We start from the raw sequence: 25430 nt of genomic DNA on the forward strand, positions 1-25430 counted from the left end.
GGAGGAGGTATCGGGGGAAGATCGGCAGTTGGATGTGGGCAGAGGTGTGGATGGTGCAGGGCCTGGGCCTTTCTCGCTGCTCAGTACTTGCCAGCTCTGCCCTAAAACGTGAGTTATAAGGAAGAGAAGGGGAGTAGGGATATCTGTGACCTTCTTGTTCACTGCTACAACCTCAGCACCCAACGCATAGCCTGGCATAAGTCACAGGTGCTCCCTGAAATAAGGAATGTACTATGCAATGAAATTTCAGCATGCGATAGAGACTGTGTCCATGGGACACCTGGACAGGATGCTGGGTCTATAAGGAGGCTGGCCAGAAGGCAACCCCCCCTGGCCCATCTCCTGTTTCTGTGTCTGGCCTCCGAATGATTCCTCAGAATCCAGCAGAGACCCACACCCCTACCATGGCCCACCAATACTCCAGAGCAGAGAGCACAGCCTGAGTGAAGCTGGACAAACTCAAGACCAAGCATACCCTCCCCCACGCCCCCCAGGTGGACACTGAGTTTCAGAGAGGCTAAGAACAAGGCCACAGTAGAGCTAGGATTCACGCCCACCTCTCTCTGGCTCTCAGGTCCACACCCATGGCTCAGTTGGCCCCACTGGCTGAGAAGAACAACCCACTTACAGCTTTGTTTTTAAGAGTGGATTTCTGCATACTGTCTGATTCTACTGATATTAAATGTCCAGAATAGGCAAATCCATAGAAACAAAAAGTAGACTAATGGTTGCCAGAGGCTAAGGGGAAGAAAGAATGGAACATAACTGCTAATGGGTAGGAGGTTTCTTCTTGGGAATGTTCTGGAATTAGTGGTGATGGTTGCACAATAATGTGAACATACTAACAACCCAATGAATCATACCCTCAAATAGTACATTGTATGGTGTGTGAATTATATTTCAATACAACTATTACTAACAATAAAAACCAGTAGATTTCTGGAAGGTTATTTGGAACAGTCACTTATCCGATGTGGAGTTTTCCACCGTCAGTAAAGTGGAAGCATCTACGCCCCAGGGAGGGGCACTCAGATCGCAGTCTGATCCTGGCCCTTCCAGACCAGGAGAAGCCGCAGCTTATGGAGGGACTCCCAGCGCTGCCCTACCAAGTTGGGCCCTTGGGGGAGCCACTCCCCGTCCCAGGCTCCGTCTCCCACTTGGGACAAGAAGATCCCAGCACTTGCCAGGTCTGCAAGGTGGCATTAGGGTTAGCGAGAGCGCGTCGCAGTCACTACACTGCGACCTGATCCAGCAGCACCTGCCTGCCTGGTCTGCACCCCCATCCCCATCTCAAGCCCACCCCTGGGTTCTTTGTATTGTTTATCGCTCGCAACTATATAATCAAATTACCTGTGTTCGCATTTCTCTGTGTTAAAATTTATTCAAACTGTATGATCTGTGTTCAAATATAACGTATTCCACCCCCATCGCCCCCTTCACGCGAGCCCTGCGAGGGAGGGCACGTGTCCGTCCGGCGCACAGAGCCTGGCGCACAGGAGAAGCGCCGTAAATGTGAGGACGAAACGTACCCCTTTTCTTATGTTAAGGCATCTGAAGTTACTGGATCTTTTGTTTGCTGTCCACTTTTCCTTGCTGCTGCCTGGCAACTGGGGTTGCGGGAAGCGCTCCAGAATTGTGGTCGTCATAACAACGCTGGTTTCCGGCCCCTGATTGGCCACCAGCTATAGCACGCCCCCCACGCCAGACTCGCACGCCCCTCTACCGCGCGGCGTGCCAAAGGTGTGCAAGGTCGCCATGGCTTCTGAGTGGCCATCAGTTCTGACGCACCTTCCCTGCTCCGTCCACCGTCTTTGAGAAGTGAAAGAAGAGTGCACAGCTCTAAGAGGGCCCCGTTGCTATAGCAGCGGGTCACGCCTCCGGTTCGGAATGCGGGCTCCGATTGGTCAGCCTTCCTGACAATCTCGCTTTCATCGCCTGGTCTGCAGGGGATGTTAAAGAGGGAAGACTCTGCTTCTGGAAACTGAGGCTCCAGGGCCTGCGGCTACGGGCCGAGGGAAAGGGGAGGGAAAATCTAGGCTGCTCGGCCAGGGCGTGGAGTTGAGGGGAGAAAGTGCCTTGCAGAAAGTTCTCTGTCCCCGGTTCGAATCCGCGCCCTGCCCAGCCCATCAGCCTCAGTTTCCCCATCTGTCAATCTGGACATTGCGGCTTCCACGGTTCAATGAGGGCCTCCCGTGGTCCTTGTTCCCTCGGTCTCAACGCCTGAACCCAAGTGAATGCCCCAATGGCCAAGGACGGGTGTGGTGTGGGCAGGAGAGAGGCTGGCCAGATCCTCGTAGAATGAAGAACCTGGCACCCCTCTCTCCAGGAGAGCTGGAGGAGGATGTGGGAAAAGTTTGGGGGGTTGGAGGGTCCAGGAGCGTGGCAGGGAGGCACTGTGGCTGGGCCCTCTACCCAGCCTTCTGTACATCATCTTCCATGTGAGCCCCCTGGTGTTCCTGAGGTGCCCTCGGTACACAGTGGGTGCTCAGTAATACTGTGGAGGAATGAAATCTCCCTGCAAGTAGAGAGTTTACTGTCGTCCAGTTTATAGAAGAGAACCCAAATCTGGCTGGTACAGGCCTCTGCGGCACCGTACCAGACACTGAAGCTGACCCCCTCCCCCGGGGGTTCACAGGCACTGGGGACTGGGAGGAGCAAGCCTGGGGCAGGTGGGCGGTGGGGTGTCCAGCAAGGATGGAAGGGGCAGAGGGAGGGTTGGGAGGGCACAGCTTCTGGTGGCCCCAGAGGCTGGTAGGCAAAGGTGGAGAGGAATCCCCCATGATCCTGGCCCCGGGGTGGTTTCCGGCTGCTCTTTTGTTCAAATCAGCAGACAGGGATGCCCAGCGACCCCTGGGCTCTGTCATCAGCCTCGTTATGAGAGGAGAGTCTCGGGCCTCAGGATCTCTCTGGGAGTGTTGAGAAGACATGCTTCCCCTTAGTCCCTAGGAGGAAGCCAGCTGCACAGGGAGGGAGGGACCAATCCTGCCCACTGCCTACAGCTACCATCTTGCTCCATGCCAGCCATTGTTTTCCCTGAGCATCCTTGAAGATACAGCACTGAGGTCTCTTTCTCCAGGCAGGCTTCCTTGAACACCTCAGGCAGTGAGCATCATCTCTCCCTCTCTGCGCACCAGCCAAGGGCCTCTTTCTGACTACCCTGCCAGGTCCCCACTCCTAGCCTGGAGTGGGGGAGGAAGAGATGAGAAGGGGATATCTGATAAGCTGATAATGGCCCCCAAAGATGTCCAGATCCTAATCCCTGGAATCTGTGAATCTGTTCCTTTACATGGCAAAATGGATTTAGCAAATGTGATTAAGAGTGTGGAGCTGGGGATAGTGTCCTGGATTATCCAGGTGGGCGCAATGTAATCACGGTGTCCTTATAAGTGAAAGAGGCAAAGAGCTATGAAGATTCTACTCTGCTGCCTTTGAAGATGGAGGAAGAAGTCAATGAATGCAGCTCTAGAAGGTGGGGAAGTTAAGGAGATGAATTCTCTCCTAGAGCTTCCAGAAGGAACTAGCCTTCCAGACACTTGGCCTTCAGCCAGGTGAAACTGATTTCAAGACTTCTAGCACGCAGCACTGTAAGATAATTAATGTGTGTTATTCTAAGGAACAGAGCTTTTCTGGTAATTTGTTGCAGCAGCCAGACAAAACTAATACAGACGACCCACCCTGCTCCTGTCTGACTGGGTCCCCTCCCTACAAAGCTGGGCTGTGGCTGCCCAGTGACCCAGCACAGGGACCCAGGACCCTGTGAGTAACATCAGCTCTCGGAGGTGGGACAAGAACTGGTCTAAGAAGACAGTCGCTTGGACACCCTGACGTTCCACCCTCAGCTTCCCCCATGGAAGCTCGTGCCATAAGGCATACGGCTGATATTCCTAGGTCAGGGTGGCTGGGAGCTGGGTGAGCCTAAGGTGCCCACAGGCATTCCCAGGCTGCCTCTTGGTCGCCTGCAATGCTGTCACTCCCTAGGAAACTATTTGGCACCCACTGTTTGCCAGGCACTGAGAACACACATGTAAACAAATCAAACAAGCACCTCCAGACCCATAGAAAGTCTGGAAAATGCTGGATTCCCATCCACAAGACACAGCACCCCAACCCTGGGCAAAGTGAGGCCGGATGGGAGCTCCAGGGCCTGGGGAACGACAGAAAGCCTGTGTTCAGTTTGTGCGGAAGGCAGCAGCCATCCACCCTGTTGTGACTAACCAGGAAGGCTTCAGAGAGGGGGGGAGGACAGGAACCCAAGAGCTGCCCTCCCTGGAGGCTGCTGTCCACAGGAAAGGGCTGAGGCTTCACTGGGGGCCCAACAGGTGTACCACCACAGGCTGATGGAGAAGGGGCAGTAACTGGCCCTGAGAAACTAGTAAGTGGACATGGGGGGATGAGGGCTCCAGTCACTGGGGAGAGGGGCCAAGATCCCTTGGGCAAGCTAGGGACGCCCAGGAGTGACACCCACAGTCATATGACACTGTCTAACCCAGAAGACAGCCCTGGTGGTGAGCATAGCTGCCCCACAGCATATTAGGAGGACCCCAGAAACCACAGCCCGTAGGGGAGGTTGGTACTCAGATGGGAACCAGTCTCTGAGTCTCCGGCTTGGTCTGTTGATCCCCTGCCCTGGCCAAAGCACACTGTTTCTTCAGGCCCGAGCCCTAGCCGGGTATGCAGGGTGGTAACCCAGGACCAGCACGGAGATGGCAGGATCCCACCCAGGGCCAGCCTGCAGGCAGCAGAGTGGAAAACAAACTCCACGGCCTGGGGGCGGCGTCAGCCCTGCGAGGGGTCCATCAGGTGGGCGTCGCCTGGGGATAACAGCAGCAGCAGATTTGCTCCTCAAAGAAGGGGAACACCAGCACTTGTGATGAGCCCAGATGAGTAAATCAGAGCCTTCAGCCCCTGGTGCCAGCCAAGGGGCGCTCCCCCCGTGACTGAGGTGCATTTGGTAGGATCCTTGTGAGGACCGGGGTGGGGGTGCCCCAAGCAGGATCTGTACAGATTGGTCAGATGCGCTCCCCTGCTGGACTCCCACAAGAGGTGAGAGTCAAGGGTACCCCCAATCGGACCTCAAAAGTCAGGAAGGCCTCCCAGCAGTAGCTTCACAAAGATGGGGACCAAGTACCTTCAGCCGGATGCCCACAAGGATGGGGGTGAAGGGTGCTCCTTAAGAGGGTCTCTGCACGGATGGTGATGCCGGAAATGACCCGCTGGAGAAATGGGTGCTTGTCATCCATGGTGCCCTGCCCAGGCCTCCACTGGGTCGTAGCGAGTGGTCCTGGCAGGGCCCACCCGGATGACACGAGGTCCCCGGGCCTGGAGATGGGGCCTGCCGCCCGGGGACGTTCAGCGCGACCCCCGCGCCCTCCTCCTGTGTCGCGCCCGCGCGGCCCGACTGGGGCCAGCCTCTGCCGTCGCCGTGCGGTCCGAGGGCCTGTCCGCCGACCCTGGGTCCTCGAGGTCCTCTTCCAGCGCCCGCGCGCCCTCCGCGGCCCCCGGCGGGGCGGCGTCCAGGTCAGGGCCCGCGGGGCGCGGCGGCGGCCAGGAGACGCCGGGCGCCGGCGCGAGCGCCACCAGCTGGGGCCGCGCGGGGCCGGGGGCGGCGGCGCGCGGCACGAGGAAGAAGATGTACACGCCCGAGACCACGAGCCCCGCGGCCACCAGCGCGGCCAGCGCCACGGCCGCGTTGAAGGCCCAGGCCGGACTGCTCAGCGCCCGGCGGCGGGACAGCGGGCGGCCGAGGCGCAGCGGTGGCGGCGGCGGCGGCGGGCGCGCGGCGCGGGCCTTGCGCGGCCCGGGCGGCGGCGGCGGCGGCGGGCGCAGGTAGAGCAGCCCGCGGCGGCGGTCGAAGCGCACGGAGCCCTGGCGCGGCGGCGGCGCGCGGGCGGCGCGGGGCAGCAGGCCGGGCTGCGTGGGCAGCGCGGGGAGCCCGCGACGCGGGGCCAGGCGCGTGGGCGCGCGGCACACCGGGCAGGCCACCGCGTCGCCGCCGCCCGCCGTGGCCAGGGACAGGCGGGCCAGGCACTCGAGGCAGAAGACGTGGCCGCAGTCCAGGCGCTTGGGCAGCTTGAACACGCCGTCGAAGGGCGACACGCAGATGAGGCACTCCCCGGGGGACGCGGGGGCCAGGATGGGGCCCGAGCCCGGGCTGGCGTCCCCGTCCCCGTCTCCGTCCTCGTCCTGCCCCCTGCACGGGGAGCGGGATGCGCAGGGCGAGCTCGGGGAGTTGGCGCCGGGGCCCCGAGGGGCCCGCGGGCGGCGGAGCCAGGGCGGCCTCGGGCAGGGCATTGGACCTGCGGGGAAAGACGGGCAGGCAGGCAAAGGGCTGGGCTGGCCTCGGGGTCCACGCAGCACAAAGCAGGGGCACCCGGAAAGGAGGGGGAACCCAGAAGGAACAGAGTCGGGGCGGGGAGGGTGGTAGAGGGCTTGGTGGAGGGGAGAGGGGTAAATGGGAGGCCAGAGAGGGGCTTTGAGGAGTTTGAGGGCAGGGAGTTACCCTGGGGTGGACCAGAGAGGCCCAGCAACACGGCAGATCCTGAGGCTGGAGATTTGGGGAAGGCCGCGGAGACGGGAGCTGAGGGGACCTGACTTCAGGAGAGACTAGGAATGGGGATCCAAGGAGGAGCCGACATGGACTGGAGCAGAGGTAGGGACCCCCAGAACTGGGCAGACCCTTTGGGTGTCACAGGGGACTCCAAGGAGTGGCTGAGAACACCAAAGCATCATGATAGGTGGCCTGCAGCACAGGGGAGGACGGAAGCCCAGAACAGGGGCCAGGGACAGACTCCCCACCCCCATCCCAAGCTGGCCTTCCTACCTGCTGGCACGTCCCTGTCCCTTCTGACCCCATTACTGGACCTGCCAGCAGCTGGATACTAAGTGCCCCTCCCTATGGGAGGGTGCCCACAGTGGGACCACTCCCTCCAGATCCCAGGTTCCCGAAGAACCAGTCTGGCCACCAGCCCCACCTCCCCAGCTGGTCTCTCTGGGGTAGTGAACCCCGGGCCTGACCACCTGCTGGATGTCAGGGTAGTGGGAAGCTTAACACAGGCTCACAGGGCAGCGGCAGTCCAGGCCCAGTGGGCCATACCCCTTTGGTTTCAACACCTCCTCCCGCAGCCTCCACCTCAGAGCCCCCCGTGGAGTGAGAGGAACCTGGGGAGAGCCTGTGGGCACTGGCTTGGCAGGGTGCAGAGCCAAGCCAACAGCAACCGCACAAATGGCTGGGCCACTGGAGCTCCTGGCCAGGTGGTCCTGGGGGTGCAAAGCAGGCAGACCCCATGGTGGACTTTCAAGATTGTGGTGCAGAGACCTCAGGCCTGGGCTGCTTCTCTCTAGGACCACTTCCAGGTCACATGCATCTCAGGATCAGGAGCTGCCACCTGGACCTCAAGGGCCCTCACCAGGCCCCTCCCCAAACCACCCCAGCCCTCTCACTTCCAACACCTGCTGGAACACTCCAAGTGGGTAGGTCTGCAACCCGGGGTGCCGCGGTTGTCTGGTGCTTCCTGAGCCAAGTATCCCTGGTGAATCCAGGTACCACAGGCCTAAGAGTGAGCGAGGAATGTGGGCAGCTCCTCAGGACACTGGGGCCATCCCACTCCTCTACCCCAGCCACCAGAGCACCCCCACCCCCAGCCCAGACACTGACACAGTGGGTGGACCTGCCCCAAAGGGCAAACAGGTTTATTGAGGCCACGGCTGGACAATCAACGGTTGGACTTGGCCACACGTTCTAGCTCATCCTTCTTCTTGATAGCGTAGGAGTTGGAGGAGCCCTGCAAGAAGGTAGGTGGTCAGCTCTGAACACTGGTGGAGCCTCCCCTCACCCACCAGGTCCTCACCCACCTTGGCTGCATTGATGAGCTCATCTGCCAGGCACTCAGCAATGGTCTTGATGTTCCGGAAGGCAGCCTCCCGGGCACCTGTGCACAGCAGCCAGATGGCCTAGGGAGCACAGGGGTCAGCAAAGCCTGGGGGCAGGGGGTGCCCATGAACCAGGCAGGCTACAGGCCTCCAGTGCCCTGGGCCCCCAGCACATGCCACCACACCACACTGCCATCCATTGGCTCACTGATCAAGATGCAGCAGGGCCCACAGTGCTGCCTGGTAGGCGTACTGCCACACCTAGGATCAGGCAGAAGGTGGCCACAAAAACAAGTGTGTAGACTCAACGGTTCAAGCAGGGTCCCTGATGACACGAGATTGGAAGCCCGCCACAATGGGGCAAGGCAATGCAATGTGTGCCCTTGGCTGGACCCTTGATTGAAAAGCAACAGCTATAAGAGACATGTTGGGGACAGCTGCAAGACTGTAACAGTGACTGAATGGTCTATTCAAATGCTGTTGAATTCCTCGGGGCGATTGGTAGGGATAGATTGCCCTTGTTCTTAGGATACATCCAGTTAAGTGTTAAGGACAAAATGGTTAGAATGCCTGCAATTGATTGCCAAATGCTCCAAGAAACACGCACACACCTGGTGTAAAAACTAACACCCAAATGGAACTGCGCCTCAGCCAAATGCAGCCAAGGAAGAGGGCCCAGAACTAGTATCTACCCCGCAAGATGGGAATCCAGGAAAGCTTCCTGAAGGAAATGACACTCCAGGTAAAACATGCAGACAGGGATGAACCTTCCCACTTGGCAGCCTCTGTGAGGGTCTGGTGGCTGTTCCCGCGCAGCCACATGTCGCATGTCCCGTTAAGACTCAGGCCCACCTGATTCACACGGCGCAAAGGGGATACATCCACAGCCTGCCGCCTCACTGTGCCAGCTCGACCGATGCGGGTTGAGTCTTCCCGGGGGCCGCTGTTAATGATGGCATTCACTAAGACCTGCAGGGGGTTCTAGGAGAGAGAGGCCATGAGATTTGCATCCAGCCCCACATCCCTCCCCATTTCCTCCCCACTAACACCCGGACGCCCAAGCAGGCACACTCTGGGGCAGCCGCTGGCTTAGCGCACTAAGGGCACGCTCTGCGCGCCTAGCCTCAGGGCCCTACCTCCCCGGTGAGCAGATGGATGATCTCGAAGGCGTGCTTGACGATGCGCACGGTCATCAGCTTCTTCCCGTTGTTCCGGCCGTGCATCATCATGGAGTTGGTGAGGCGCTCCACAATGGGGCACTGCGCCTTGCGGAAGCGCTTGGCCGCATAGCGCCCGGCACTGTGGGGCAGGTACTTGGCATACTTCTCCTTCACTGCGATGTAATCCTGGGGCAGTAGGGAAAGGGGTGAAGGACCATGTCAGGAGCAGGCTGGGCCCTGGCCAGGGACTAGAGACCAGCCCCCACTCAGGGCAGCCCCCTCCTACTTGAAGGGGCTTGTGAACCCCTGCCTGTCATGAGGAAGCCAAACCTGAACGAGTAACTTTACCAAGTCAATGAAAAGAGCACCTCCTTTATAATGGGAAGGAGGGGGCTGAGAACTAAAATCACAGGCCTTAACCCGAGTTCTAAGTGTCCTTCAAATTCTGCACTATGCACACTTTAGACCAGGTGATTGTGGTTGGGGGCTGTCCCACACACTGTAGGATGTTCAGCAGCTGCAGCACTTCTCTCAGCTGTGAGATTCCAAAAACATATCCAGATATTACCAAGTATCCCCTAGAGGTGGGGATAATTACCCACAGGGAACCAGTTTTAAAAGAATCATTCAACACTGCTTATCCATACACACGCACACTTCCCAAGCTGTCTAGAAAATACAATCTTGTTAGTAGTAGTTGGGCGCAGAAAACTAGGTGTACGTGAAGAATACGGCTGACGGTTCCACAATGAGACATACCCAAGGCCATTTTAACACTTGCATGTGAGAACACACAAACATGTTCTACAAATACGAGGAGTAACTATGAACACAGGATTCTGATACTGCATGAGTCTGGTGTCTTCCCTCGAGACAACCACCTGCACAGACAGGTAATTAGGTGGGTGTTCACACAGAGCTTCACACTGCAGCAAAGACCTGCAAGCACCATTTGCCCCAGTGAGGGTTTGGTGAAACTATCAAACTCCATGGTAGAGTCCTGCACAGCTTTCAAGACAGACTAAGAACAACTCTGGCACCATGTTTACTTCTGCTTCCCAAGCCCCTAAAGGAACACCAGGAAAAAGGAAAAAGGGAAAAATAGTTTCTACATTTTTAAAAGGTTGCACAAAGAAAAGCAAGGAAGCAAACACAGACGTGACTGAGACCACATGTAACTCACAAAGACTAGTAAGACATTTACTACCCCTTCCTGTAAGTTCAGGTACCCCCTCCCCCAACAACAAACCCATGAAGGAAAACAGGTCTAAAAGACACTGAATAAAAACAGGGTGGAATTATCCATTAGGCACAGCGCCTAAGATCCTGTGATATATTTAAAGGTAACAAAAACTGTTTTCACTCCTTTTAAAAGAGTAAGGGGAAAAATTAATATAATCCAACCTTAATTTATCTTTGTACCAACACAGTTATAAATGGCACTTTATTTTTTAAGAAGGTCCCACTTAAATCCTAATAAGACAAAGTGTAAAACAATATAGGGGTAAGATAAAATGGGAAGACTCCCATTTCTCCATTGCAAAACCCATCACAAAGCTTCAAATAATAAAGACAGTATAGTATTGGCAGAAGGACATACACAAAGACCAGCGGAACAGAATTCAGGGTCTGGAAATAAGCACATCTATGCTCCATTGATTTTCTACAACGGTGCCAAGACCACTCTATGACGGAAACAGTCTCTTCGACAAACGGTGCTAGGATACACGCATACAGTGTATATAAGATATAACTTACATTTTATGGTCCAAATATAAGTAAAAACGCACAAAACTAAAATAAGAAAACCCCAAAACACATCAAAACACAAACGGTGCTGGAATAACTGGATTTTCACATGCAAAAGAAAGACTGCGGACCTTACACTTTAAAATGGTTACAATAGTTAACTTTAAAGTTATGTGTATTTTCTTACCAAAAAACGAAAAGACAAAAAAAAAAAGCCAATCGGTGGGATGTGATGCCCCCTCTGGGAAAAGTACCACCTTGTAACAAAAGCTGTAGCAACCTCTGGACATAGGGAAAAATGGACCTGGTGGATGCGGTGCTCCGGAGACCCCTCCTTTGCCTGCTACACCTTCAACTCTTGACTCAGTGAGACAGCTACAGGTTTCGAGTGACCCCTGAAAGAATCCACGTGTGCCTCCCACAGCCACCATGTCCCTCTCACCTGCAAGGAAATGTCATTGATCTGCACATCATCAGTGCTCCACTTCCCAAAAAGCTTGATGTCAGGGGTCTCTGCGACCGCAGGCGCAGCTGTCTCCCACTCGGTCATCCTAGGGACATAAATTATCAGAGCCCAGGCATACCCACCACCGTTGGGACCGGAGCACACCTTGGGAACTGGGAAACTGAGGGAAAAAGGAAGGCTATGAACATCTTAGCCCACCTTTTTGAGCAAGAAACCCACTTTGTCAGCAAGAAGCATGTCTCTTATGCAGTACCCCTGGGGCCAGGAGCTAGCTGGCACCCGATCAACAGCTGCAGCACGGACCACAAGTGGGCAAACGGTGCCAAATGCTTTTACACTGTGTCCGTTGGAGTTCAAACCCCAGCCTGTCATTAACGCGCTCTGCCACCGAATCTCCAAACTGCTTCTTGACTCGGCTTCCTCATCAGTACAATGGAAACATCTGCCACCAAGAATTATACAACTTCTGAGCCTATCGACTCAGGGGCGGCGGTTCCAGTGCGACACCCAGGAGGCACCAGGGACTATTAAGGAGGGCTGCACAGGCCAGCGAGTGCATCATGCATCTAATAACGGAAACCTCCTATACCTGTAGAAGCAAATATTCCCGAGCCCCGCTAGGCAGCGAAACTACGCAGGCGGCAGAGCGCCAGCTACAAGGCAACCGTAACCTTCCCTGCGCCGCATTTCCTCAGCACGTTTTCCGCAAAAGGCCCCACAAGGGACGCCCCAGGACTCCAGGCCCGCCCATGGCCCTCCAGAAGAGTCTGGATTGTCCGGCGGACCCCCAACCCAACGGCGGCCTCACCTGAGGAAGCAGCGAGCACTTCGCTGCCACTCACAGAGTACCACGCGCCGCTCTGGCAGACAGGAAGAGGCCGCGGGCAGCCGGCCGACGCTTTTAACTGGAGCGAAAACTTCCGGGTCAGCGGAGGCGGTGCGGAAAACAGCTGTATACTCAAGGAACCAATCCTGAGCAAGAATGAAAAAGGCGCCCTCTGAGCCGAACGAAAGACTTAAGTACCTGACGCATGCGTCCTTCCTCGGGCGGCCCCACAAGCTCGCCTGGCGGATGTCCGTCGTCCAGTACTTGCCCCTTTGGGGCCTCTGCACAAGCGCGGCGATCTCCGAGAAGCCAAGGCTGCCATGTGTAATGAGGGCAGAAGACAGGCTCGCGCTCGCCGCCTTGTTCCGCCGTGGACTTCACGCCCCACCTACAGCGGGTTTCGAGCGGGCGTAGGGGTTCGGCACCCACTCGCCCCTCGTCCCAGTCACGGGCGCTTCACAGGCACGCGCGCGCTGCAGGCCCGGGCCCGCGGAGTAGGACCGGCCAGTCGGGACTGCCCTCAGCTAGTCCTGGTGCATGCGCGGAAACTGCTCGCAGGTTCCCTTCCCCATACGGGCTCGCTCGGGGCTGCTTAAGCCTGAGCCTCGAAGAGGGGACCGTCTCCGGCTCGACCTTTCTCGTCGTCCCATGCCAGAGTTCCCCGCATTGTCTCTCCGCGACCCCCGCGTCTCCTTCCTCGTCACTGCGTGCGGGCAGCCGGGCGGGGATCGGGGAGGAGCCCTGACGAGGCGCGTGGGACTGTTCCCTGCGGGTGGCCTTGGGGCAAACCCCAGCCTCTTTGGTCCACCTAGGACCTGTGCTGATGCTGAGGCCACTGGATGGGTGCGGGGGTCGGCACGGTGCTGGTGCTTTTCCCACTCTGCAGCCCCATCCGGTGACCCCTTGCAGCCCGTGTCGAGAACATGTGCCAGCTCTTTATGCGCCCGCCGGTTTAGACCTCCTAAATCGAGACCCTGGAGCTGGACGGGGGCTGCTCCCTGGTGGGCTTCCCAGAGGTCGCGACCACTATGGTCGCACCCATGGTGGCATCTGCTAGAGTGTTTCTAGGGCCACATGAGGCTCCCCACCTCCTGGTGCCCACCTTAGCCTCCAAGGGGGTGTTCCTCCTACCCAGACTCCAAGAGTCCAGGCACTTGACCCAGGCAGTCCATCTGTTCCCATCGACCCACCTTGGCCACCGTCTGGACAGGCGCATAGCAGGCGTTCAACAGCTGCGCTGTTTGTTTAGCTCGCCCCTAGCCTTACCCCAATTCCAGGAGCATTTCAGACCAGGGACGCTGGGCCCCCTTGACTGTCATCAGTCATGGTTCATGCCACTTCTCAAAAGGACACAGGCTCTAAGTTGGCGTAGGCAGGGGTTAGACCCCACTCTTTTTTTTTTTTTTTTTTTTGTATTAAGGTATTACTGATATACACTCTTACTGTTTCACATGAAAAAACAATGTGTAGGCCCCAGACCCTTGTGGGGGCACAGGAGATGTACCCGGAGGCCAAGGCCCACAGTACCTGTAACCTGTGGCCCTTACCCGTGTCCTCCACCCAGCTACGTGCCAAGCAGCAGCCTCTGGCCTCCCACTGGGGTCTGTAGGGGTGGGGAGTAGCTATGTGGGGAGCCTTCCTGGTCCCTCACACACTTCCTGCTCCCATTCTGGGCTTCAGGCAGACACCGAGCGGCTGGGTCTTCCTCTAGACACCAGGTCTAGACCCAGAACATGTAGTCGTGCTGTGCCCTGTATGGAAGACCTCCTTACCTTAGTCTACCCCTCTTCGGAGCTGCATCTTAACTGAGCCAGGCAGACAGGAGTCTAGGACTCAGATCATTTACTCTTTAGAACAACCTTATTAGGTAGGCACTCCCATTTTATAGATGGTTATGGAAGCCCAGAGAGGTAAAGTAATTTGCCCAGTGTCACACAGCAAAAGGGGGCAGAACTGGGATTCTAAGGTAGTTGACCCCAGAATCTTACCTTTCCTGCCTCAGTTGGCCTCTCTTCTTTCTCTGCATCGTATCTCCCCAAGGTCTGGGGATCCTTGCACATGCAATGTGCCCAAGAAATATTTGCTCAATGAACAAAAGTCTAGTCAACTCTGCTGTTTCACTGGATCCGGCATGGTCCAGAGAGGGGCTCTCCCTGCCCTTTAGGCCCCTCCCTCTTCAAAGATAAGGCTGCTGAGCCACAAACCACGTAATTATCAAGTAGGGGGAGGGTTGCTAGTCTCCGTGATTCCAGGCCTGCTCAAATAAAAGAGTAAGTGAAGGGACCAGCAAGCGTATTTATCACTCCCCACCTCCTGCAGGGCTGTCTGACTGTGTCTTCCTCTCATGACTCTTTGGCAGACAAGTTTATCTCTTCCACTGCCCTGGCCTCCCCCTGCTCTTGTTACTGATCAGCATGTCGAAAGCTGGGCTTACTGGGGCAGGTGGTTTGGCTGGGATGCTTATTACAGGAGTGGGAATTCTGGACCTCAAGGTAGCAGCAGATGCTGGGCCAGTCGACCTGCTGGGTGGGATAGCCTGTGTCCTTACCCCATTTTCAGTTTTCTCAGTTATAAATCAAGACCACATGTTCAGGTTGGTTACGCAGAATTGAGGGTGGGAGAGTGGGGCAGCAGGGCAAAATGTGCAGAACTGGGTTGGCAATGCTGGATCCGATCCGGACCCATCCCCTCACTTGGGGTACTTGGGATAAAGAGTAGAGGAAAGAAGAAACTGGGCTGGATTTGGGAACCTGGGAACAGGGTCTTAACAGAGGGTCTCAGGAGCTTGGATTAAGGCTACTCCCGGGAACATGTTTTGGAAATCCAAGTATCTGGAATTAGTGGGTGCAGGATCTCAAATTTTGGAGACCAGACATATGAATTCGTAGTGTCTGCGATCTGGGATGGGAGTCACAAATTGGGGGGGAAACGGGTGCCTGGATATGGTGGTGGGGGGAAATCTAAGGCCTTCACTGAAGAAACAAGAGACCTGGATCTGGAGGCGATCCAGAAGCAGGCATTGGAGAGGACTAGGGCCTAATAATACTGGGGGAGCCCGGGGGCATGAAGTAGGGGACAGCCAGGTATCCGGGTTTGCCGGAACTAGATGGGAAGCCGGCACTTAGGGGCGCGGGCTTTGCCCAGTCCTGCGCGTGGGCCCTGCCGACCGCTAGTACCCGAGCCGAAAGCCCCGCCTGCCCCTGAAGTGACCAATCAGCAGCGTCCGGGTGATGGGAGGGCGGAATGACGGGAGGCGTCTCCACGGCAATGGCGAATTGCGTGAACGCTCCAGCTTCATCCGAAGCCGAAGTCTCCGCACTCATCCTCGAAGGGCAGGTTTGGCGGTCGCCATGGTGACCGGGAAGCCCAGCCACGCCCCCGTGAGACCGTGGGTTCCTCTTCCGCGTTGTTCCCCGCGGCACAAAGACCGGGCGGAGAGTGCGGGCCGGGCTGCGGGGGGGATTCCATTTCCTTCAACCCCCGGGCTGCCTCTACAGCCTTTCTGACGGGTTTGTACAGGCCCGAAGGAAAGCGGGGGCAGGGCGCTGTGTCCGGATTCCTCTGGGGATCACTTACGGGGGAGAGGGGCCCTGGACGCCGCGTCGGCCCGCAGCACCACCGAGAGGGCCGTCCCGGGCGGCCGGAGCGGCCCAGTCAGGGCGCCGCCGAGGGACTAGCGGCCGGACTCCCTGCACCTGGGTTCATAGTCACGAACTGTTGGGATGGCCAGTGCCCGTGGACAGGTGGGACGCACGCCGCTTGCTCCTCAGGAAACTCGCGTTGTTCCCCGCGTCCGTTCTTGCGAAGCCGCGGTCAGTATCTCGGGGCCAACAGGCAGAGGCACAGTGACGGGGGCGTGGGATGCGCTGAACTCCTTTGGGGCTCTTGGACCCGATTCCGATGCGTACGCGTGTGGAAGGGGAGAGGGGCCTTCCCACACACACACACACACACACACAAGGCCAGGCGATTCTCAAACACCAGCAGAGTCCGGGAACCCAGCTCCGTTCTGATGGTATCCGCATGGAGACAGCAGGAGATTCCCCAGGGTAAGGGCTCCGTCCTGCAAGACTGCCCTCCACCCCCCAAATCCAGACGCCCGTCACAAACCCCAAGCAGTTAGCCTGGGCTTCTGACCTACTGGCTACAGATTGGAGGGTCCCACAACCGCCCCCTTAGGTTAGATCAGTTTGCTCGAGTGGCTCACAGAACTCAGGAAAACACCTTTACCAGTTTAATAAAGGATACAAGTTAACAGTCAGGTGAAGAGAGACACAGGGCAAGGTCCCAAATAAAGGATCTTCTATCCTGGTGGAGCTTGGGGCCTGGCACTGAGGCACGTGGAAGCGTTCTGGGTCCCCAAGCGTACATCTAACAGAGAAGCAGGAGCCAGTAGAGCAGACTGTGACAGGCTCTTCTCAGGGGCGTTTGTGAGGGCTTCATTACAGAGCAATGATTGCCTGAATCACTGGCCTTCGGCAACCCAACTGCCACCCCCGCCCCTGGGTGGGGTCCAAAAGTCTCTCGTTAAGGTGATAACACACCCATTTCACCTTTAAGAGTGCAGTGTTTTCAGGAACTGGATGAAGACCAAATATACCTGGGAAATATATATGTGGCCATATGAGTGACCACATATGTATTTCTTGTAACTCATTACGTCACAGATACTTAGGCGCAGCATCGAAAGAACCATGTCCAGTTGCTCCAGTGTCCTTAGCTAAAAACGCAGAGACTCGGCTACATGCTTCCTGACTCCTTTTAGTTCCTGGTCGTTATAGGCCACTGGGTGACCCCAGGCAAACACTTGTCATAAATTTACAAGAATGACAGAAAAGCAACAGTGGGTCCAGAAGAGTTAGAGCAAGCAACTTCACTAAATAAACTGAGGTTTCTGGAAGATTTGATAAAGGAATGTCTGCCTTCCACAGAAAAGGGAACTAGAGCAAAAGGAACACATGAGCACTGCGCTCAGCAAGGTGGTACTTTGCTGTGGTGCAGCTGCCCTGGACAGATCCATCTCTGTTTTGGAAGTAAAAGAAAATTCTTGTTCTTACCCGTGCTGTCTTCAGTAGGGCAGTTCTGTGATTATCAGGGCCTGACATTGACTGGTAACTTGTTCAACGCGCCCGTCCTTCTCGCCTTCCTCTCCACTTTCCTACCCACCAGACAGGCCTCTCTCCAGCCTCTCCATGTGTGTGGGCCTCATGTCAGTCACCATCCTGCTCTGCATGTCGCAGCCAGCGGCCCTCCCAACAAGCCTCTCCCCACATGGGACTGTTCTGAGCAGCATGTGTGTCCTTCAAGATTCCAGGCTAAACATTTATAGTTTTGTCTCACCTAAATGTCATCTTGACTTACAGGTACTGTGTTTTCCCACATGTAGAGGTTGGAAAAAGCCACAAGGTTGACAGTCTAATGTCTCTCCTTCCCCCCAAGATGTGCACATCCTGATCCCACAGCCTGTGACTGTGTCACTTCACATGGCAAGAGAGACTATGAGGTACGATCAAGGATCTGATATGGGAGATTATCCTGGACTATTCATGGCGGTTCCAATGTAATCACAATGTCTTTGTAGCAGAGGCGGCAGGAGGTCAGAGTCCAAGAGGGAGATGTGGTACCAGACTTAGAGAGTGAAAGGTTTGATATTTCACTGCTGGCTTTTAAGACAGAAGACAGAAGACTTGTCTTATGGCAAGGGAAGTTTGGAAAAGGCAAGCAAACAGATCCTGCCTTCGCTCCTCCAGAAGGCAATGTGCCAAAACCTTGATTTTGGACTTGACTTCCAGAATTGTGAGATAATAAATATGCGTTGCTGTGAGCCACTAAATTTGTGGTGATCTGTTAGAAGAGCAGTAAGAAACTAACAGCCACAGTGGATCTGGAAATAGTAATAGCAGGCATCAGGCCTTGCTGGAACGACCAGGGCCCCCGCATCTGGGGGGTACTCAGCCCTACTGCCAGCTGAGCCCTGTCTCACGGCTTCCAGAAGAGCTGGCTGGTGGCAGGTGAATGGGAGCAGGCCAGGCCGGGCAGGGAGTCAGGAGAGCGTGCTGCTGGTGGTCAGGAGTGGAGGGGGGATTCCGGGGAGAGGGCAGCCTGTTGCCCAGGGGGAGGGGGCCGCTGAGGTCTCAAGCCAGGGGTGATGGTACTCCATAAGCTAGTGAAGAGGGATGCTACTGGGGAGCAGAGGGAGATGGGGAGGATGTTCTTGGGCCTCGGTGGTGGCACGGGGCGTGGCAGAGGCTGCAGGGTCTCTTTGCCTGTACCATCCTTCTCCCATTTCCCTGGGCTGCCGAGAGCTGGGGGCCGCTCTGCGGGCAACGTCCTGGGGCTGTCATGCTTTGGCTCAGCTCTCCACTACTCCCCTCCTGGGAACTGCCAACCTCCATTTCTCCTCTCTTCTTTCAGACCCTACAGCCAGGACGCCGTGTTGGGGGCTGGCCCCAGGATGGAGGCTCGGGCTCAGAGCTCCAGGCAGGAGGCATCCCCAAGCCAGAGCCCAGGAGGCCGACAGGGGACAGGAGAGCCCCCAGATGGAGCCGAGGCCTGTGGCAGAGGCTCCAGCAAAGAGACGCCTGTCTCAGAAGGGAGATCTGCACGGAGGGACCGCAGGTGGCCAGACGACTCCCCACGGCAGAGGCTCCTGGGGCCAGGGACGCGGCGTGAGCCCAGCCCAGGCACCCGTCAAAGCGCAGGGGCAGGACTCCTGGTGCAAGAGCCAAACGGCCCCACCTCCTCTCGGGACCCTGACCTGGTCCCTCCCCAGGGGCTGCAGGCTGAGGAGGGCTCCTGCAGCGGGGAACCGGGCGCGGCGCTGGCTCGCGGCTCGCCCCTCCGTGCGCCTCCTCGGCGGTCCCCCCGTAGCATCCCTTCCTCCGGCTCCTTCTTGCCTCCACCCATCCCTGGTCTTGGCCCTCGGCCTGGGCGGTGCCACCACTGCTTCCCCCACCGAGTCATTTGTGCTCAGGCCGCCACCCCCCGCGGGGTCCCCCTCCGCCCAAGCATGCAATCCCACCCTCGCCTGCTTGCTGCGGCCCAAGCCCAGCTCCCCCTGGGACCAAAGCCCTCGTGGGGCATCCTCTGCGCAGCGTGCCCCCCCTTTATCCACTCTGTATTTTTTCGCCCCGTGCCACGTAGGTGAGAGCCCAGGCTTTGGGGGCTGGAGGGAGACACAAATAGTCACCTGGGCCTCGTCGGCTGAGAGCCCATTGTTGGGGGTGTGGGAGACGGCCCGCCGGGAAGGTGACCTCTGACGTCTGACCTGACCATCACACGTGAGTAGGCATTCCGGGTGGGAAATCGGAGGGCCAGAGAGAAGGCCCAGGGGGTGGGTGCGAGGACGGTGCGCAGGAGGAGGGGGAAGGCCGGCGGGAAGGGCCTGCAGGGGCGTGGGTGCCGTCCCGGGACGCCGGACTCCCAGGCCAGGGACCCCACCGGCGCGACAGGGGGCCGGGCGGCCCCGAAGCACAGTGCCGGCTGGAGGGTCGGTCCTGCCGGGGTTCATCTTCAGCGGGTGCAGCCCCTGGGGTCAGATCTTCTGGTCCTGCAAGGCACAAATGGAAATTGTCATTGAATTCTGGTGACTCCTTTACACTTTTATTTTGAGATAATTGTAAATTCACCTGCTATAAGAAGTAATACAGGGGCGCCGCCGGCCTCGCAGGGAGGGGCACCCGGGGGTCGCAGGCCGCACACGCGCCGGAGCCAGGAGCCCCGGCCGCCGCCGAGTCCCACCAGACCGGCACCCGAGCAAGTGAAGAGGTTAAAGATTTCTGCCAGATCAAGAAATGGAAAATACAGACGTCCGAAGGTATCTATTGAAAATGAGAAACTTGTGATTGGACCATGCAGTCGAGACAGCGACCGTGGGGTTACACAGTAGGGTGAGGGCCTCCAGAAAAAAAAGGGAAGCAGGTTAATCACAGTCTGAACAATGTAACAATGTGCAAAGAAATCCCTACCAGAACTCCGTGTTAAACATTAAGTCAGGGTCACATTAATTCTCTAAACAAAAATATCAAACTAGGAATATAAGCATTCTTCAGTGAGATTAGTTAAACCTAAAAAGCCAGGGTAACTTGGCCTGGAATGTTTGAACATCCCCCAGATAAGAAAATACCTCAGCATAGCCCATGCCTTCATTGTGTCAATTAAATGAGGCTATTGTAAGATTTACTTAAGCGGCTAAAAGGGCCAGCTTATTTTTTAAATTTTATCCAGATGCTGCTTTTCCTCTTCCAGCCCTAATCAAATAATCTGCAAGCTGGGCAGTCGATTTGGCAAGCAAGCCCAGTTATAAGCAACATAGTAAAAACAGGAAGGATTCCATCTTAATGATAAGATTGCATTTTAAAACCCAAGAAGTTAATAAGGAAGTTTCTTAACATACTCTGTAACAAACAGACATCTCAGTCCACCGTGGGCGCAGGGCAGGCAGTCTTGATTGATGCTCTCCCAGACCAAGCGGCTCTACTGGGAGTGAATCAGAGCAGTAAATTCCTGGTGTTAAGCTAAATTGGCAGAACAACCCAGAGGACTGACAAGAAACTTAATGTCTCTTCAAAGATAAACATTTTGGGACCATTTAGCAGGTCTGCATCCCTAGCCCTTTGTCACTCAACTGCTCATAAATCCCCTAAACAATGCACCACCTTGGGCTTTCTTGTCCCAGGAGCTCTGTCCTCTCACTTTATCTCTAAATAAAAGCCTCTCCCTGGCTCTCCTTCCTTGAGTGTTTGCTAAATTCATTCTGTGACTCCGTGAACAAGAACCCCTGCATCATAGTCAGCCTTCAGATTCAAAGGATTATGATTCCTTTGTTTTACCCCTGCTGGAGGACGAACAACCATGCTTTATATTATTCAGATTAGATACCAAAAATGCCCGGGGATATGAATGGATATTCATTGGGTGGTCTCCAGATCATTCTCCAGATCATCAAAAAATGTTGTACGCAGCAACAAAAGCCACTCTGAAAAAGGAGTTTGGAGGTGGTCACATTAAAGATGAAGTATTTGCAACAGTAAAGGAAGATGTATCACTACATGGATATAAAAAATATTTGCTATCACAACCTCTCCTGCCCCATTGACTGCAGCTGAGGAAGAATTATGACAGATTAAAATTAATGAGAGAACAGTGATGACTAAAGTGGATAAAATGTAAATGCTAAGATGTTTAGGATTTCTAGAAGCGCTATGGATGGGTGCAGAGTGACATGGGTGTGGACACTAAGCATCAGACGCTACAAGGAGTAGCATTTCCAATTTCTTTAGAAGCTTTTCAGACTTTGGAAAAAAATGAGTAACAGCTCAACTATGTGCAACCGGAAATAAATATAAAAAATGAAGTCATAATTTTGGCCAACACAACAAATACAGAACTGAAAGATTTGCCAAAGAGGGTCCCCAAGGACTCAGCATGTTACCATTTCTTTCTGTATAAACACTGCCATGAAGGAAACTATCTGGAGTCCATGGTTTTTATTTATTCAGTGTCTGGGTACACGTGCAGCATAAGGGAGTGGATGCTCTACTCCAGCTGCAAGGGCCCGCTGCTGGGGATTGTGGAGGGACAGTCACAAATGGATGTCATAGACAGCAGGGATGAGCTGACCGCCGACTTCCTTTATGAAGAGGTGCACCCCGAGCAGCATGCTTATAAGTAGAGTTTTGTAAAACCAAAAGGTCGTGCAGGGAAAAGAGGAATTTGAAGACTAAAACTGAAGCCACTACTGATTAAAAGCTACAAATTATGATACTAGTTTTTCTAAAAGTCCATCTTTTAGTACAGAATTGAAATCATTCCATGTTGATATACAGTAGAGAAAAAAATGTACTTCTTGAGAAATAGCACTTTCCATTTCTGTATGTTTCTAAAACTAATGTTATAGAAGACTTGTGATCTCCATTTTTGAGTTAAAGCTACAAAAGGTTTCAACATTGTGATGTTTAATGTTGTTGCACTGTTTTCATAGAGTGATGATTCCACAATTTCACATGATTCTTAAAATCTTATAAATTGGGCCAACTCCACAAAGTCTAATGTCTTAAAGTAAGATACATTTCTTATTACTCTAAGAGAAACAGCATACTTTTTTTTCTGTAAAGGAGAGAGAAAGACCTTAAAATATTCATACCACTTAATAAATCTGTTAAAGGCCAGGTTACATTATATTCTAAGATGAAAACTCAGCGTGCCTTGGGGGAGGAGGGAAGGCGCTGACCCTGAGGAGCAGTGCCGGCCCCAGACTGAGGGCTCTTGTCCGGGGCTTCCAGAAACCCTGCTGTTATTGCAGAAGTGTTTTCTATTTGGCTTTTTGGTTTCTACGTGGGATTAATATTTCAGAAGATCAGCTCATTCTGAAATTTAAGGATACCAGATATTTTCTCTACTGCAGGATTTCTGATGACATTGAAAGACAATATTTAAACATATTTACTACATTATCTTCCTAGCGCTTTAAGACATTTCCATTTCAAAAGTAAGTTATTTCATATGAGAAATGCACATTTCATAGTATAAAATATGAAACGCTCATTTTTACACCTTACTAGCTAAGGTAATAGATGGACCTTTCAGAGCATGTGTTCAAATAAAGCATGTTAGTATAATTATGGGTTAATGGGTTTTCTCTAGAATTAAGAGTATTTATGTGAGGTTTTGCTTGTTCAAAAATAATCAGACTATAATATTTAAACATGCAAAATAATTGACAATAATGTTGCACTTGTTGACGATACACTGTTACTCATAGGTGCGCGCGCGCGTGCGCACACACGCACACATGTTACTGCACTGAGATCCCTCGAGCTTCACTGCAGACTGTAGCCAAATCTGTTACTGTCAGCCAAGAATAATGTTGACATGTCATGAGGGTATAAAATAATTTTATATTGAATGTTTTTCTGTACCATCCATGTGCAATTATACTTAAATTCTACATTACATGAAAGTAAATGGATGTTCCAGAATATAGATGGAATAATACTCTTTAATTATCATGAAACCAAAAATTCCTCAACATCGGTGATGCACCTATTAGTGTAACATTGAGAGTGTGTCATAGGTGATGTCCTAACAGTGGACTGTAAATGAAGCATTCCCATTAATTACACTTACATAGCAGTGGAGAAGTACATACATTCTATGGACATTTTATAAGTGTACTTTATATCAATAAAAATTTTTCTCTTAAAAAAATAGAAGTAATTAATACAAAAAGACCCTATGTACCCTTTACCCAGTTTCATCTAATGGTAGCATCTTGCAAAACTGTAGGAAAATGTGACAATGGAGATACTCAGATTGATAGTCAAGATACTGAATATTCCCATCACCGGTATGATTGATTCCTCATGTCCTTTATATCCACACCCACTTCCCTCCTGCTTCCACCCCCTTTAACTCTTGGTATCTAGAAACCTGTTCTGTTTCTACAATTTTGTCATTTCAAGAATGTTATAATAAATGAAATTGTGCAATAAGTAACCTTTTGAGATTGCCTGATGACTTTTAAATTGAGATATTCATATACCATGAAATTTAACCCTCTCAGTGAACCACAAATTTGGTAATTTTTAGTATATTTACAGATTTGTGCAAGCATCACCACTGTCCAATTACAGGACATTCTCATCACCCCGAGAGAAACTCCATGGCCATCGGCCAGACTTCCCATCCTCCCATTTCAGCTCCTCACAGCCACTAACCTATTTTCTGTTTCTTACAGATTTGCCTATTCTGGACATTTCGGATAGAGTGTCAGACAATATGAAGTCTCGTGTGTGGTTTATACCACATTTGCTTCTCCACTCATTTGATGGACATTTGGCCTGTTCCTGCTTTTGGCTGTTATAAGTAAAACTACTGTGACACTCATGTAAAACCTTTTGTATGAACACATTTTCATTTCTCTTGGGTAGATTGGGAAGAGTGGATTTCTTGAGTCACAAGGTAACTGTTTAGCCATCTGAAGAACTGCCAGAGTATTTTCCACGTAGACTACACCATTTTACATTCCCACCATCATCTGATTATTATTTTTTTTTTACTTTTAGTATCATTAATATACAATTAAATGAGCAACATTGTGGTTACTAGATTTCCCCCATTATCAAGTCCCCCCACATACTCCATTAGAGTCACTGTCCATCAGTGTAGTAAGATGCTGTAGAATCACTACTCGTCTCCTTGGTGCTCTCCTGCCCTCCCCGTGCCCCACCCCATGTTATATCTGCTAATTGTAATGCCCCTTTCCCCCCTTGTCCTTCGCTTCCCACCCATCCTCCCCAGTCCCTTTCCCTTTGGTAACTGTTAGTCCATTCTTGGGTTCTGTGATTCCGCTGCTGTTTTGTTCCTCCAGTTTTTTCTTTGTTCTTATTCTCCACACATGAGTGAAATCATTTGGTACTTGTCTTTCTCCGCCTGGCTTATTTCACTGAGCATAATACCCTCTAGCTCCATCCATGTTGTTGCAAATGGTAGGATTTGTTTTCTTCTTATGGCTGAATAATATTCCATTGTGTATATGTACCACCTCTTCTTTATCCATTCATCTGCTGATGGACACTTAGGTTGCTTCCATATCTTGGCTATTGTAAATAGTGCTGCAATAAACATAGGGGTGCATGTTTTTTTCAAACTGGGCTGCTGCATTCTTAGAGTAAATTCCTAGGAGTGGAATTCCTGGGTCAAATGCTATTTCTATTTTGAGTTTTTTGAAGAACCTCCATACTGCTTTCCACAATGGTTGAACTAATTTACATTCCCACCAGCAGTGTAGGAGGGTTCCCCTTTCTCCACAACCTCGCCAACATCTGTTGTTGTTTGTCTTTTGGGTGCTGGCCATCCTAACTGGTGTGAGGTGATATCTCATTGTGGTTTTAATTTGCATTTCTCTGATGATGAGCGATGTGGAGCATCTTTTCATGTGATCTGATTACTTTTCAACATTGGCAACTAATTTAAGTCTTTAAAAATCATGGCGGAGGGCAGGGCAGTCAAGCAAGCCCTGTCTGCTGGTCAGATGTGGCCACCCACTCGCAGCCTTGGCTTTGGGCATTGTGTGTTGGGGGGATGCAAGGAGCCAAGGGGCTGGAGAGGGCAGAGCAGGGGCCCCAAGAAAAGCAGGGAGGCAAGGGCATGGCCCGGGAGACACAGACTCAGCACCCAGCAGATCCCTCAGGCACGTGGTCACACAGGCGGGAGATACTCCCTGACACACAGACAGACAAACGCAGGCACCCAGAGTTGCAGACCCTGCTTCCTCTCAGAGGGTCCCGGGGGGGAGGGCTTCGTGGCCTTGCTGCTCGCAGGCTCACCCTGTGTCTCCAGGTCCAGAGCAGGTGCCCTG

The 25430-nt window shown here is 53.6% G+C and overlaps 3 protein-coding genes and 1 pseudogene across 19 annotated transcripts; 2 read left to right on the forward strand and 2 right to left on the reverse strand.

The window, feature by feature from the left end:
* Positions 1 to 1361: 1361 nt before the first annotated feature.
* RNF225 (ring finger protein 225) lies at positions 1362 to 7530 on the reverse strand. 3 transcript variants are annotated; one of them, XR_005054422.2, is made up of 2 exons: positions 5129 to 7530; positions 1362 to 2515 (listed from the first exon to the last, which is right to left on the reverse strand). XR_005054422.2 is itself a non-coding variant. In XM_036993063.2 (2 exons), exon 2 carries the CDS (start codon positions 6289 to 6291, stop codon positions 5350 to 5352), a length of 942 nt encoding a protein of 313 aa, XP_036848958.1. In that variant the 5' UTR covers positions 6292 to 6296; positions 6821 to 7530; the 3' UTR covers positions 1362 to 5349. The 3 variants fall into 3 exon arrangements, 2 of the variants coding, with proteins under 2 accessions (XP_036848958.1, XP_036848957.1); XM_036993063.2 differs by having other exon boundaries at positions 1362 to 6296; positions 6821 to 7530; XM_036993062.2 differs by having other exon boundaries at positions 1362 to 6296; positions 6500 to 7530.
* A 132-nt stretch (positions 7531 to 7662) lies between these two features.
* On the reverse strand, positions 7663 to 12214 carry RPS5 (ribosomal protein S5). 2 transcript variants are annotated; one of them, XM_017646371.2, is made up of 6 exons: positions 12053 to 12214; positions 11221 to 11329; positions 9006 to 9215; positions 8722 to 8850; positions 7852 to 7950; positions 7663 to 7781 (listed from the first exon to the last, which is right to left on the reverse strand). In XM_017646371.2, the coding sequence occupies exons 2-6, from the start codon at positions 11326 to 11328 to the stop codon at positions 7713 to 7715; spliced, it is 615 nt and encodes a 204-aa protein (XP_017501860.1). In that variant the 5' UTR covers position 11329; positions 12053 to 12214; the 3' UTR covers positions 7663 to 7712. The 2 variants fall into 2 exon arrangements, with proteins under 2 accessions (XP_017501860.1, XP_017501861.1); XM_017646372.2 differs by having other exon boundaries at positions 7852 to 7976.
* A 2864-nt stretch (positions 12215 to 15078) lies between these two features.
* On the forward strand, positions 15079 to 24681 carry ZNF837 (zinc finger protein 837). 14 transcript variants are annotated; one of them, XR_012126466.1, is made up of 6 exons: positions 15258 to 15450; positions 15590 to 15882; positions 17510 to 17573; positions 18485 to 18688; positions 19214 to 19350; positions 23808 to 24676. XR_012126466.1 is itself a non-coding variant. In XM_073225351.1 (5 exons), the coding sequence occupies exons 1-5, from the start codon at positions 15301 to 15303 to the stop codon at positions 19215 to 19217; spliced, it is 723 nt and encodes a 240-aa protein (XP_073081452.1). In that variant the 5' UTR covers positions 15259 to 15300; the 3' UTR covers positions 19218 to 21538. The 14 variants fall into 14 exon arrangements, 10 of the variants coding, with proteins under 10 accessions (XP_073081446.1, XP_073081447.1, XP_073081448.1 ...); XM_073225351.1 differs by lacking the exon at positions 23808 to 24676 and having other exon boundaries at positions 15259 to 15458; positions 19214 to 21538; XM_073225350.1 differs by lacking the exon at positions 23808 to 24676 and having other exon boundaries at positions 15260 to 15450; positions 19214 to 21538.
* Positions 19633 to 23278, forward strand: LOC118967406 (twinfilin-1-like; annotated as a pseudogene).
* Positions 24682 to 25430: the final 749 nt, after the last annotated feature.

Source organism: Manis javanica, chromosome 17 (genome assembly GCF_040802235.1).
Source record: "Manis javanica isolate MJ-LG chromosome 17, MJ_LKY, whole genome shotgun sequence".
NCBI classification, from domain to species: Eukaryota; Metazoa; Chordata; class Mammalia; order Pholidota; family Manidae; genus Manis; species Manis javanica.